This window comes from Vulpes vulpes, chromosome 8, assembly GCF_048418805.1.
Source record: "Vulpes vulpes isolate BD-2025 chromosome 8, VulVul3, whole genome shotgun sequence".
NCBI lineage: Eukaryota > Metazoa > Chordata > Mammalia > Carnivora > Canidae > Vulpes > Vulpes vulpes.
This window is the reverse complement of record NC_132787.1, coordinates 104996715-105012239: the sequence shown is the minus strand read 5'-3', so window position 1 is coordinate 105012239 and position 15525 is coordinate 104996715. Positions and strand designations below refer to the sequence as shown.

General features: G+C 35.7%; 1 protein-coding gene across 10 annotated transcripts in view; it reads left to right on the top strand.

Annotated features, from left to right (window-relative positions):
* The window catches only part of TAF1B (TATA-box binding protein associated factor, RNA polymerase I subunit B), a 67187-nt gene that overhangs the window by 37312 nt on the left and 14350 nt on the right, over nt 1–15525 (top strand). For all 10 annotated transcript variants that reach the window (XM_072767738.1, XM_072767733.1, XM_072767732.1 and 7 more), the window contains 2 exons: nt 13272–13419; nt 15274–15451. In XM_072767738.1, coding sequence (XP_072623839.1) covers nt 13272–13419; nt 15274–15451 — 326 coding nt within the window. The remainder of the gene's footprint in view (nt 1–13271; nt 13420–15273; nt 15452–15525) is intronic.

Below are 15525 nucleotides of genomic sequence, written 5' to 3'. Positions count from 1 at the left end.
TTTTTTTTTTAGCTTTTCATCATTGAGTATATATATACTGTTAGCTGTGGGCTTGTCAGAAATAGGCCTGCCTGATTTCTGATTCTTATCTTTTCTATTCTGTCAGTCTTATCTTTTCTATTCTCTATGTAATGTGTTTTTTTTCCTCCAGCTGCTTTTTAAAATTTTCTATTTATCACTCTTTTTCATCAGTTGGATTGCGATGTACCTTGGCATGGTTTTTTTTTTTTATGTTTCCTGTTTGGAATTCATTGTCTGTGGGTGTATAGTTTTCATCAAATTTGGAAATTTTTCATTCATTACTTCTTCAAATATTTTTTTCTATCTTCCCCCTTTTTTTTTTTTTTGGAATACCAATTACATGTTAGACCATTTGATAGTGCCCACAGCTCACTAAGACTTCTGTTTTTTGTTTGTTTTTTATATCTTCTTTCTCAGTGTGTTCTGTTTTGGACAGTTTCTGTAGTCAAGTTTTCAGTTTCACTGATTTTTAGTTTTTCAATGTCTAATCTGCTGTTAAACCCAATACATGTATTTCTTATTTCAGATCCTGTGCTTTTCTAGAAGTTTAATTTTAGTTTATTTTTTCCATTTCCCTAATTATGTTTGTTTTCTTTTACCTCTTTGAGTGCATTGACAATATTTATTAACAGATGTTTTAAGGTTCTTGTCTACTTATGCTATTGTGTCTGTTATTGCTGGGTATGTTTCTATTGATTGGTCTATCTCTTGATTATGTGTCATGTTTTCCTGCTTCTCTTCATGCCTGGTAATTTTTGATTGGATGCAGACATTGTGAATTTTATGTTGTTGAATACTGAATTTTAGTTCTGGTGTAATGTAACATAGAAATCAGTTTGATCCTGTAGAAGCTTGTTTTAAAGCTGTTTCATTGCTGGCCCAGGGCCTTTATTCTGGGACTTACCCTTTCTACTATGGCGTGTTCCCTCAGAAGGCTTTATCCAGTGCCCCCAGTGTTATTAACACAGTCTTTCCACTGCAGCTGGTGCCTTGTATGAGCTCTGGGAATTGTTTGGATTCACTCGGAAAGAATCCAATGATTTTTTTTTTTTTCTTGGCCTCAGGTATTTCCTTACACATGCATGGATCAGTACTCAGCCAAAGACTTGAGAGGATCTCTTTGCAGATCTCCAGATCTCCTTTTCTCTGTGTGTGGCTTTATCCTTGCTGGTACTCTGCCTGCAAAGTGTAGCCACCTCAGCTTTTGGGAGCTCCAATCTCTGTCTCCTTGACTCAGCAAGACCACAGGGCTCCGTTTCACTCCCTGGCTCCCTGCACTACAGTTTGGAAGCTGCCTCCAGGCGGTAAACTAGGCCTTTTACTTCTCTTATTTCAGGGATTATAGTCCTATGCTTCCTGTTGTCCATTGCCTAAAACTGTTATTTCATGAATTTTTCCACTTCTCTGTTTATAGTGGGGAGTTGGTTTCCTTGATGGGCAGAAATGGAAGTGCCAAATACTAATTTTTAGACATTTAGAAATAGATTCAATATTCAAATGTTTTTTAGGGGAGTGTTACCTAAAAAAGAATTCTTTCTTGAATGCCTAAAGTATCTCACTACTCATCCATTCTTGGATTAAAAAAAAAAACTATAATCTCTACTAATGAATGTTATCACTAGTCTGATCTTTGCTTAAAAATTTTCCCCTTGCTGGACCATATTAGTGGAAGGTCATGGTTGTAGGCTTTTGTTTACACAAAATACTTGCCTTAGTGATAATATCTTTTAACTATTTTTAAGTTAATCTTGAGTGAGGGGACAAGGGTAAGATAAGGGAGTGATTTCTTATAGAGATTTTGGTAGAAAGTATAAACATAAAAATAATATGAGATTATATCTTGGTAAAAATAACCATTGCACTTTGCCTTTTCTGCTTATATCTTACCATTTTTTGAAATAAACTTTTTATTTTGAAAAAATTTTAGATTTACAGAAAAGTTGCAAAAAATGAAAATAGTACAAAGGACAGCCATATTTCCTTAACCCAGATTCAACTGCTGTTAACATTTTATCCCATTTTGTTTTATCATTTGTGCAATTCTCATTGCCTGTCTATTGGTCTATCTATCTGCACAATTCTATTTCTGAATCATTGAGGGTAAGTTACATTTATCATGGCTCATTACCCCTAAATTTTTTAGTGTATATTTTCTAAGAATAGAGATACTGTCTTATATAACTACAATTTAGTTAACTCTTCATTTTTGTAAGAACTGCACTATACAATATGCCATAGTTTACTTAACTAGTTCTTTATTGATGGAGTTTTGTATTTGGTGATAAAAGGCTAAAGAAGGCAGCTAGGTAATGAAAAAAAACAAAGCAAACAAGCCATCTAAATGTCTGTCAACAGGAAAATGGATAAAATGTGACATTCAGATGCTAGTATATTAAACAGCTACAGCTACAGCCACAAGCAAAATGAATCTAAAAAACATTCTATTGAGTATAAATGGCAATATTCACAAACTATACATACACAGTATGTTGCCGTTTGTATTCAGCTCAAAAAGAAGGTAAAATAAGTATATTTTTTTCGGTATGTTTAGTGTATGATAGTATTTTTTTTTTAAGTAAGTTGGGGATCTTTTTTTTTTTTTTAAGATGTTTATTTATTCATGAGAGACAGAGAGAGAGAGGCAGAGACACAGGCAGAGGGAGAAGCAGGCTCCATGCATGGAGCCCCACATGGGACTCGATCCCAGGTCTCCAGGATCACGCCCTGGACTGAAGGCGGCGCTAAACCGCTGAGCCACCTGGGCTGCCCGTGAATGATAGTATTTTTTAAAACGTAAGTTTGTGATGAGCAAAATTCAGGATACTAGTCATACATGTAAAAGGAGGGGAAGCAGAGGGAAGGGTAGGGAAGGAGGTTACTGGTAGATGCAGCAGTGTTGGTAGTGTTCTAGTTTTTTTTTTTTTTTTTTTTTTTAAGATTTATTTGTTTATGATAGACAGAGAGAGAGGCAGAGACACAGGAGGAGGGAGAAGCAGGCTCCATGCCGAGAGCCCGACGTGGGACTCGATCCCGGGACTCTAGGATCGCGCCCTGGGCCAAAGGCAGGCGCTAAACAGCTGAGCCACCCAGGGATCCAGTGTTCTAGTTCTTAAGTCAGGTAGTGGATTCATGGGTATTTATTTTATTACCATGCTTCAAGATTACAGATATGTTACATGTATTCTTTTATATTTTTCAAGACTGTAAAGGCAACTAGAAGATGTTGTCCAAATAGAGTTTCTAAAATAGAAGTAACATGCAATATGTGGTGCATGGGTTTGTCTATGTTCTGCATCCTCGACTACTCTTTGAACTATATTTAATGCTTCTATTTTTTATCCATAAGACCTAATATAATTCTGAATATATGGTAAGGATTCAGTCTGTGTTTATTGATTAAGTGATTTGAAATAGCTAAAAAACAGGGGCAGCCCCAGTGGTGCAGCGGTTTAGTGCAGCCTGCAGCCCAGGGAGTGATCCTGGAGACCGGGAATTGAGTCCCGCATCAGGCTCCTTGCATGGAGCCTGCTTCTCCCTCTGCCTGTGTCTCTGCCTCTCTCTCTCTCTCTCTCTCTCTGTGAGTGTCTCTCATGAATAAAATAAAATCTTAAAAAAAAAATAGCTAAAAAACAGAATACATTCAAATGCTTTATTTTCAGGAGATTTCAAATTCATCTATTAGGAAACTTTCAGATGTATTTATTACATAAAATATGAGGAGGCCATTAGATAGTGGCATTTGATGAAAAAAAATCATTCTACTGATATTTTAGCAATAAGTATTTAAGGGACATGACTTCGATGTATAAACAAGGACATTGAAAAATGCAAGTTATGGGTGTGTCAGTATCACTCATGAAAACCAGTGTGTGAGAGAAATCATCTCATCAGTTAATTTGTACTGTTCACCAACATACTGAAACCAGTAATATATTACTCTGGTCAGAAAATACGTATGTGAGGCTACGCTGAGGATACTTCTTTTGGGAAAATTATACTTCATATCTGCTATGTGAAACTGGTGATTTCATGTGGATTATCTGTTAATTAGTTTGATCCTTGGCCAGTATCCGCAGGACCCAGCATGCTCAGCCCAGGTCTCCCCTCATCTCTATTTCCCAGGAGAAGAGAGATGGAGTGATAGGTTTTACACTAGCCTAAAGAAAACTGGATAATGACAGAAGTCAGTCTGCAAAAATAATTGCATAACCCTTCCAAAATAAAGTAGAGATTATTCGGGGATCATGCGCTTTTCTGGATACTAACTTTTAATCTTCGTTAGTACAGATATGTGAAATTTGAATATAGCTAAGCAGCAGTCAGGAGAATATTTAGACAACAGACATCTTAAGGTGGACTCCAATAGGTTTTTCCCAGCTCTCATTTGTGGGCCCATAACAAATTGCAATTTCCCATCTAGTTGACAAGTCCTAATTGGTTATCAGTTTGTAAATTTGTGTTTGTTCAAAAGGTCTGTGTAAGTTGATGATGTATTTCTAAAAGAGTCTCATCCCCAGGACCAAGACTATAGCTCACATAAAATAATGTGTTCACCACAAACTTCCAGACTCAACTATGAACATAAAAAAGTATTTTATGTTACTACATGGTAAATTTACAATCATTAAGATAATTCTAGCAGACTAAAAATGCAAAGTGAACTGTTTTTGTGAATCATAATACATGTGGAAATCATTTTATTCTTCCTTCATAAATATTACATACTTTGTCATTACTTCTGACTTTACTTTTATTTCTTACTAATTTTCTGTTATAATAGAAAGTCTTGTTTTAAGTTTGGAGGTTGCATACAGGTGCATGTACCATTCACTAGCTTTTTCTTAGCTGAATCTGCTTCAAAACAATCATAAGAATAAGCAAGGGTGAGGCACTGTACTCTTTTTTTTTTTTTTTTAAATAGCTAAGCAGGAAGTTCACCTCTGACAGGGTATTGTAATCAGGTTTATCACCAGAACCTGCTGTTGTGTAACAGAAACTCTAGCTTGTCCTTACCTGTCTCAAGGCATTGCCTCATGAAGGAAAATAAACTCACTGGAATATTTGTGAAATTCAATAAAATGCTTTCCCAAGCACTTCGTTTTTAATGCATGCTATAAGAATTTATTATAGCTTTGTGGTCTTTTAAAAAACATATTAACCTTGTGATTTCTTACTGTTAGAATTAAATGAATTTGTATCACCTCAGAAGTCCTATGTATCATATTTACTGTACCTTTTAGACATATTTCCGGCCAAGTCTAGTAATAGTTCACATTCCCCCTCTCCTGTCCCCTCCTTTTTTCAAGAAAAAGGGGGAAGGTTTGAGATATCTTCAAACGACTGTTTATTTAATTGACAGGCAGCTTTTCTTCATTGTATGTTTTGCCTTTGCTCACAAAAGTGCATTCACTGTTCCATAGTATGTTGAAACTTTTCAATGGAAATGGCTTTTTGTTAACAAAGGAAGCATTTTCTTCCCTCCTTCCATGTCTTCGCTTTCTCCAGTAAGTCTTGGCTTCTTCAGCAGCTGTACCTCCACCAGAAATGACAAAAGGTGCAATTGTTCTAAGAGATGGCGGTGAAGATAATGCTGGTGGAGTTTTGTGTGTGGGCTGCTGGGGACTGTTTTTCTTCTGTGTTTGGTTTTGTTTTGTTTTTGTTATTCTAGAAAGTTGAGCACACCTTAAAAACAAACCACTACTCCCAAAAAGAGTTTTAAAGACCCTTGAACCTTTATACTGGGTGACCTCTTTTTTTTCCATTAAGTTGTTCTTTAGTATTTAAGTGGGCTCCTCTGTCCCAGGGACAAGAAATCCGACAGAACTCACTTAAAACCGAGAGGAATGGACTATAGAATACAGAGCATTGATGTGGTTTGTTTTCTTTTTCCAAGCAGGCCGTGAGCACTTAAGTCTTCCTGCCATTACTCTCCCTGAAGAGCAAAGCTCAGGAGAAGAGGCTAAGGTGTGCGAGTTAAGTTTTAGTGTTTCACACCGTCTCCTTTTTCTGAGTTCCGATTCCTAACTCCAGGTGGATAGGCTCTTCGTCTTATTTACTTATTTAATTTAAAGATAACTTCTTCCTTCTTTTTTCTGCCTCTGCTTCAGTCTCTTTTGCTGTTTTATTTTTGACTTCAGTTTCTGGAGCATGGTGCTGATTCAGAGCATCAGTTACTTCTATCAAAAATTTTTCAGGTTTCTGGGGGAATAAGGTAAAAATGTAGTCTCTTTCAGGGACCATCTCTGTGCAGTCCCAAATAATCAGAAAACAGCTCGAACTAAAGCTGAGCCTAGACACACACGTGTCTCTATTACAGGTGCTCCTTATTCTGCTGATGACTTACAGTAAGATACTTCTATCTTTTCAGTATTGATTTTATTTTTAGATATGTTAAACTCACAGACTGGTTTCTACACAGAGAATATGTCATATACATGTTACTCTGCTGTGCTCCTTGACAGTGTTTCTAAATCCTCTCCAGAGTTAGGCATTTCGTCATCCCTCACCAGACTCAGCAAGAAGGGATAAGGAGGAAACTGCAAATTCGTTCTGAAGTACATCTCCCGTATTTTGAATGTTGATCAGCAACATTCTGATCTTCTCTCTGAATGAGTAAAAAGAAAAGATGTAATGCTGGTTTAGCCAAACCCACAGAGTGGCACTCTGCCAAGGTGATTCATCCTGGCTTGGAGCAGCCTTACACCTTTGTGAAACTAGGTGTCTGTCGGTTGAAGGAGAAAAAAGACTGCCCCAGAGCTGTCGGTTACTCCCTGAGAACCTCCAAGTGAAGGTCTTTGAGTCTTCCAACTTCACCCTAGCTTTGTTTGCCATCTTACTCTGTGGGCTATATGCAGCTCTTCAGATAGTTTGTGCAACCTTTGTTAGAGTAATAACCTGGCAGGTTTAAATCTACCCTAGGGAAATTGAGGTGAGTGTAATAAGAACAGGTGTTCTCAGTTTCCCTCACTCCCACTCCTCCTTCCAGAGTCACCACTGCCAGACAGCATGAATAGAAACCAGCTGATGTTTTCTTTTGTCCCTGACCTCCCACCATATCCTAACCATCACTGGGATTTGTGAACACACTTCTCTTTTCAAGCTTGTGAAGTAAAGCCATCTGAGGCTCTCTTCTAGGCTGCAAGAAAAATGAGGATGGGAAGCCATTGCATTTTGTTTTATTATTTTTGAGGTGTGCATTTAAGAATATCTTGGAGAGCTTGTTTAAAGCATAGATTCTTTGACTGGATGTCAGAAATTCATTAAGTCTGGAATATGCATTTTTAACAAGTATCTTGCAGGTGATTCTGATAAAGATGGTGCTTTGGACAGTACAGACTAGTCTTCTCTTTTTCTTTCTTTTAAAGATGGTGCTTTGGACAGTACAGACTAGTCTTCTCTTTTTCTTTCTTTTGTTATTATTCCATCTTGTTGCACAGAAGATTCCAGGTAGAATTAGACTAGATAACCAAAGGGCCAGTATCAAACAGAATGTCATTATACCTTACTATACCTGCAGAGTTTAAAACAGGATTCTGGTAGTCCTCTTACTCTGCTTGAATATCCCGGAGATTATATACACCAAATGAAAATACGGTATGAATACCTACAACTTCTGTGAGACCCTTTCCTTGGGTGTGTTTTCTACATGAATGCATTTTCTAAGTCCAAAGTAAGACTATACTAACCCAGCCATTAAATGTTTACTATATTATATGATGGTTATCCATGTTTTAGAATCCTGTCAAAATGAGAGCCTGATTCAACTCTGTGGGCTGAGGACAATGGGATAGGAACAAAAAAGCTTCATTGTGGTCTTATTCTGTAAAACAGTACTATGTAACAGTGCTCCCAGTCTCCTGCCCGAGGTTAGGTACTCTGCTGCACTAGCAATGCAGGCCCCACAAATTAGCCTGTCTTCGTTGGAATTGGAGCAGATGTATACATTGGTTGGCTCATAGCCAAGCCCTCTAAAGACAGTTGGGCCACCACTTCAAGTGTTTTGGAAGCTAAGGGTAGCATTTTGGTTCTTTTGATGATGTCCTCTGGGTCAGGAATGGCATCCAGTGGTCATGTTCAGTTCCGACTCTTCCCTCATTTGAGGCGGTAAAAAGACCATCCCTTTTGGTATTGCACTAGAACCATTAAGTAATAGTTCCTGTATAAGGAGACCCAGAGCAAGAGATTTGGTAGATATTTTAGTACTTCATGTAAGTGAAATAATACAATATTTGTCTTTTTATATCTGACTTATTTCACATGGGATAATGTTTTTAAGGTTTATCCGTGTTATAGCATGTGTCAGAAATGAAAATTTCTTTTTAAGTCTAAATAATATTCCATTTTATGTATATACTACATTTTGTTTATTCATCCTTGGACACTTCGGTTGTTTTCACCTTTGGCTATAGTGAATAATGCTGCTATGAACATTAGTGTGCAAATATCTGTTAGAGTCCCTTTCAGTTGTTTTGGGCATCTACACAGAAACACAATTGCTATATCATATGGTAATTCTATGTGTAATTTTTTAGACCACTGTGTTTTTGAATATTTATTTTTTCTTACAAAAGAAATATATTCAGAGTGATTTTAAAAATGTAGAAAACAGTGAGATGTATAAAGAAGGAAATAAAAATCACCCACAATCCAATTTCTCCTAGGTGCCATTAATATTTGTTATATTTGATTGTCTTATTTAATGTACATAATTGCAAAATTAGACTTCAAGACTATCTACAAACTTCTCTCTTGCTTTTTAAAACTCAGTATTGCACTATGAGTATTTTCCTAAGTCATGGAACAGCCTGTGAAAACACTTTTTAATAGCTGTTTAATATGTATGTATGTAATGTATATCTAACATAGGTGCCCAATAATAAGGAAGTGATGGGTTCATAGAGGGAAATATTTTTAAGCCACTAAAAATTATGTTTTCAAAGGCTATCTCATGACATTAGAAAATTATACAAAATATAATTTTAGGTGAAAATGTAGGAGATAAAGCCATTTACATCTAACTTGGTTTGTACAAAGGTTCTCAGACAGATGGGAGCTTAGCCTAAGAGCAAGATAAATGATTAGATTTTAGTAGAGGAGTGACATATCAGATTTGCATTTTGAAATATCACTCTTGCTGGTAGCTTCAAAGTGGCAAAAGCAGATATGTGGATACTGTTTGGTTGGGAGTCCACTCTGGAGGCTTAGTGTAGGAAACAATTGTGGATGTGATAAGAAATAGCCTCATTCTAGACTCAGCTTTGAGGTAAACAGTGCATGTGCATATGGTTTGCAAGGAAATGGAGCTGCCAAGCATGATTCCTAAATGTTTGGGTTTTGTGACAGGGTAAGGAACTCTGATGGAGGGATAAGATTCAGGGGTATGGAAGATGAAAAACTCAGTTTGGAACATGTACATTTGACATAGTGGAAAGATATTCTAGTGGAGGTGTCAAAGAGGCTGCTGAATTGAAATCCCAGTGTTATAAATGTGGATATGCCCCAAACAGCTGAGAGAAAAGTCTTCAATATGCTAACAATGGCTTTCTCTAAGTTAGGAGCAATTTTTATTGTCTTTATTATAGTATTTTATATTTCGAAAATTTTCTGTAATCATGTATTGTTTTTATAATCAAATTTAAGTGTTGCTAGAATACATTCATCATGGGGTTATTTATAGTTATTTATAAATTGGAAACAACTTATATGCAGAACAATGATTGAAGATTGGTAAAAAAAAATAAGAATGATATTGAAAACTCTGTAGGCACTTAAAAAAAAAAGTTTTCAGCGTTATTCAAAAAGGAAAATTCCGTTTAGAATAAATGAAAATGTTGAAAGTGAAGTCTACCATACTGACTTGAGACTACGAGAATCTAGAACCTATTGTAAACTATAATATAAATCTATAGACCTTCATTGTTAATAATTATTTTATCTTCAGTTCACACGTGAAAGAATGGTAGCCTATTTTTCACCAGATACTTAGTTTGACATATCAGCTTTTTGGGTGGACATTTGAAAATACATTAAATCTTTGTGGCTTAACAGATTCCTTTTCATTTACTACAATTCCTTTTCATTCCTTACAATTACTAGTCCATGAATTCATACATTAAATTGATTTTTTGAGATGATTATTTTTCTAAGGGAAACATTCACTGCTCTGGTGCTTATTTTGTTTGCAGATAAAAGTGCTTAATTATGTCTCCTACCTGCATTAATTGAAAGGATTAGTTGCCATAAATCTTGTCAGTAATGTTAAAATTATCTTGAGAAGATGCTTCAGATCTTGTGCAAAATGAAGCAACATTCTAAATGAGGTCATTTTATAGAGAAAAAAGACTACTTCCTCCCAAAGGTCACTGAGAATTTTTCCTTTTTTTCTCTCTTAAATTCACAGATTAGAGTACAGATTAGAATACAGTTTATAGTACTTGAGTGTACAAGTAGAATTATTCCATCTCAACATTTTAAAAAAACTTAAAAGGCAACATTGTTACTTTGGATTGACAGAAATTTATTTTGTAGTCTTCAGCTACAGGTTGATGATTTGTTAATAATACAGCATAAACCAAAGGCCTTTTTTTCTAATAAAACTTGGAAGTTTAGATATTGAAATAGTGATATCAAAATAAATGCAAAATAAATACAAATGAGATTGTAGCTTCAGGCAAAGTAAAATCAAGCACACTTATACTTTCTAGAAATTAACAGTGTAATTGTTTTCTATAAGCATATCCCAGTACCATTATAAAGCATTTCCTTGTGCTTTACAATTGCATATGAGCTGAATTTGCAAAGTAAAATTTAGCAGAGAAATATTTATTCCTTTAGTTGGCTCCCAAAAACACTCACACATTTAGAAGATGGGCAAGACATGATTTAACAGTGGTACTTTCACAAGCAACTTGGGGAATTTTATTTTTTTTATTTTTTTTATTTTTTTATTTATGTATGATAGTCACAGAGAGAGAGGCAGAGACACAGGCAGAGGGAGAAGCAGGCTCCATGCACCGGGAGCCCGATGTGGGATTCGATCCCGGGTCTCCAGGATCGTGCCCTGGGCCAAAGGCAGGCGCTAAACCGCTGCGCCACCCAGGGATCCCAACTTGGGGAATTTTAATTGACTATTAGCTCAAATTGGGAAAAATTTTTCTTAGAATACAGATGAACTTTCTAATGATTAAACCCATTAACAGTGAAATAGACTACCTTTGGGGAAGGTATTGAGTTCCTGTCCCTGGAGATTTGTAAGAGGGGGTCAGACATCTGCCTGCTAGGGATTTTGTAAAGTTGGACCATAAACTTCTAAGGGTGTTCCCAATTCTGAATAGGCCAGTTAGATTATTTCTCCTACAAAGTGATGTATGAAGTATTTCTATTACACAACATGGTTTTACTTACCTTTACCTACCATTATCTTTCCTTCCTTGCCACTTTTTGAGGTAAAGTAGATCACAGAAAAGTAAGCATATCACAAATGTACATAGTTGATGAATTTTCACAACCTGAACCAGTCCCTAGATGGAGAAACATTACTAGCACCCCTGAAGCTCCACCCTGATGCTCACTCCCTTCGTTACCTCCCCGACTCCAGAGTAGTCACTACCCTGGCTTCTCACTCTATAGAACTTGGTGCTGAGTTGCTTGAGTTTTGTACTTTATATACCTGGAATCATTCTCTTTTGCATCTGTCTGCTTTCTTTTAACATGATGTTTTGAAGACTCATTCATGTCGTTGCAGGCAGAGCATTCACTTCCTTGCTATAAAATGTTCAATTATGAGACTATATCAAAATTTTCTTACCATTAATGGCGTTTGTGTAGTTTCCAGCTTGAGGCTTTTACAAATAGTGTTGCTAAGAACATTCAAATCCATGTCTTTCCCTGGACATCATGCACATTTCTTTTGGGGATATGTAGCTAGGGGTAGAATTGCTTTGCCACAGAATGTACACGTGCTCAACTTTAATACTGCCAAACAGGTTTCCCAAATGTTTGTCTTCAGGCGCAATTGTAATAGACTTCTACCCTATCAGAAATGTTAGTTTTTCCAAAATTCCACAAGACTTACAAAAAAAACCATCTCACTAGAGACACTTGATAACTTTCTATTTTATACTATATGTTCGCATACCTTATCTCCCTTTCTAGATTATAAACCCCTTAAAGGCATTGTTTTATTCATCTTTACATTTCCCAAAGTACATTGCATAGATTCCAAATTAAGTGTTTTTATGAAAATGGATGAGGAAATGAGGAAAAATCATATGTAGTATTAATTTCAAGGATGTTTATAAGTTGCAAAAATAAAAATAGCATACTAGATGAGCTACAGAGGTAATCTTAAAGTGAACAGAACACATTTATTGTAGCTCATAGATTTTCCTGGATTCTATAAGACAATTTTATATGCAGTTACATGAGAGAATATGAAGTTGAATTATGCAGAGTTTTTTTTTTAAGATTTTTATTTGTGAGAGAGAGACACACAGGGAAGTTCAATCCCAGGACCCTGGGATCATGACCTGAGCAGACACTTAACCACCCTGGCATCCCTGAATTGTGTATTTTAATTTTTTTTTTTAAGATTTTATTTATTTATTCATGAGAGACACAAAGAGGCAGAGACACAGGCAGAGGGAGAAGCAGGTTCCCCGCAGGGAGCCCAATGTGGACCTCGATCCCCAGACTGGGATCACACCCTGAACCAAAGGCAGATGCTCAACCGCTGAGCCACCCAGGTGTCCCTGGATTATGCATTTTTAACTATTAGACTTAAACCCTGGTGTTAGCTCCCACATTGAAGCTTCTGAATATTGTGAAACAGCTAAATTTGTTAGCCATGAACTTGAAGGTGAATGAGAGGGTGTGGCGAGGAAGTGTGAGAGGGAAGTCGTTCTGTAGAGCAGTCCTGACGGCTTTAGATCTCTAGTTTGGGTCACAGCTTTGTCCCTTCCCCTGGTTCTTCTGTGACTGGCAAGGAGTAATGATTTCACTGTATCATGGGGAAGACCAGTAAGAGTTTTATGAGCCAAATGGAATTTTTTAGTGGTTTTTAAATTTAGCATTATTACTATTTTAAATTGCTGTTAGGATATTAGGGATTTATGGGTGTTTTCCCCTTAATGTAACTTTTCTCCACATTCTAAAATTCATTCAGTAAATACGTACTACTTCTAAAATTAGAAAATATTTTAAAAAATAGTTTATGTTGCAAAAGTTGCTACCTTGATTATTTTTTGTTTCAGTCTTGGCCTACTTATGAGGATATCTATAAAAAAACGATTGAAATTGCCAAATTCTTAGATTTGCCACGTTTTCCAGACATAACTGAAGACTGCTATCTTCATCCAAACATCTTGTGTATGAAATACTTGATGGAAGTCAATCTCCCTGGTAAGTGTGGTGTATATGGTGAGGAAGCTTTTATAGAATTATAGAATTACAATGAGCAAAATATAGAATCCTCTCAAATCACAGACCCACCTGACAGAGTCCATCGTAACATGAAGCTTAATTTATCCTTTATCCTTTCTTAAGATATTTCAGGCTACTGAAAAATGTTAAAAGGACATTGTTCATAAATAATTGATTTGGGGATATGCTTGGTTTTTACAGTAAGTTTGCTGAGTACAATTAAAGTAACAAATGTTTCAATAATTAATCAGTTGGACACCTTCCTCCCCCCCAAAAAAACAGCAAGTCATCATTTACATGAAGCATGATTATTATATAATGAATTCTAATAAACAGTATGGCAGAAGTTAACGAACTTATGGTAATATTTTTATTGTTTGGTAACATAATGCTATTTCCAGTCCCTAAAACAAATGGAGGTCAAAGTCTGATAGGATCACAGTGAACTCTTTAAGGCAACGAAACACAGACCTTGTTCACAGTATACCAAGACGCAGGTAACCTGATGGAATCTGCCGATGGAATCCATCCCTGAATTTCTCACAAAACTAGAAATGTGAGAAATTCAGGACTTATATTCTTTTTTTTTTTTTTTAATTAATTAATTAAATTTTTTTTTTTTCAGGACTTATATTCTTAAGAGAAAATACAAACATGGTGTGGCTATCCTATTGCTTAAGCAATATAAAAAATGATTGAAGATATTGTTAATAGGGAAGGAAAATACATATGTTAATAAAGCAATATACAAAACTATATATGTATATATAGTGTAATTCCAACAGTAAAAATAAAAATATGTAGTAACATATATATGTTATATATATATATACACACACACACACATATATATGTGTGTATATATATATACAAATGTAGTACTGGGTAATAGAAAGAACATAAGGGATTATCAAAATGTAACTGATACAGACTGGCTCATGGCAAGGTCTGGTTCCTATGCTTGCTGTTGGATGGAGAGGGGGACTAGAGTCCACAGGACATGGTGACTGAATATGTGTAGGAAATGCAACTTAATTCAGTACAGTTTATTATGTTCTTCCAAATAATAGCTGTTCACTTAAAATTAATTAAAATAGAACGTTGTAAATCTTAAGTACTTAGATTACTGAGTAAAGAAATGTGCTTAGTAATTTAGAGTTTTCAAAGTATATTCACTTACACTATCTTATTTAATCTCAATTTACTCTCTCATAACCCATTTTATAAATGAAGAAACTGAATTTAAGTGACTAATGCAGAGTCACAAAGCTGATGATTGGAAAGCCTAAATATATAGGCACTAGGTAGGCTTTCTGGTTCCAAGTGCCACATTATTCAGCCTTGAATAATGGATGGAGGCTAAGGTACCATATAATTTCTTTGGGAAAACAGTACATCAAGTTTAATATACATTGAGGCTTCTAGTGTGCTAGCCAAGATGCCAGCCAGCTAGTTAGTGTACATTCCTAGACAGGCTTTTGGTCTTATAGGAGATTTTGTTTCAAGTAAATGTAAATTGCTATAGAAACACAGACAGGAGAGTTGTATAAAATGATAGAAAACTAGCCTGTGGTGTGTGTTAGGTATCAGAAAGTATCCTATACATAGTAGATGTTTTTAGGAAGTCCAAATAGGAAAAGAGAGACCTTGCCAGGACTCCACCATTAGTGTTTCTATACAGATATCATTTTTTGGTTTATTTTATTCACATCCTGAGTTCTAGCATGGTACCCTGTTTTAAGATGATAAAGCTTATCTTACAGAGGTACACATTAATATGATCTAGTTAGGCGAAGAATTTAATTCATATTTTACTGTTTTATTCTTCAACAGATGAAATGAATGATTTAACCTGCCAGGTGGTAAAAATGACTGGAATAGGAGAAGTGGATTTTCTGACATTTGATCCCATAGCTAAAATGGCAAAAACTGTTAAATATGATGTTCAAGCTGTTGCTATCATTGTAATAGTATTGAAACTGCTCTTTTTATTGGATGACAATTTAGAATGGTAAGTGTATGTCAGTTTTATGAAGAAAAAATTGTACTGTTTTCACCTGATTATTCAGAGTAAAGGAATCCACA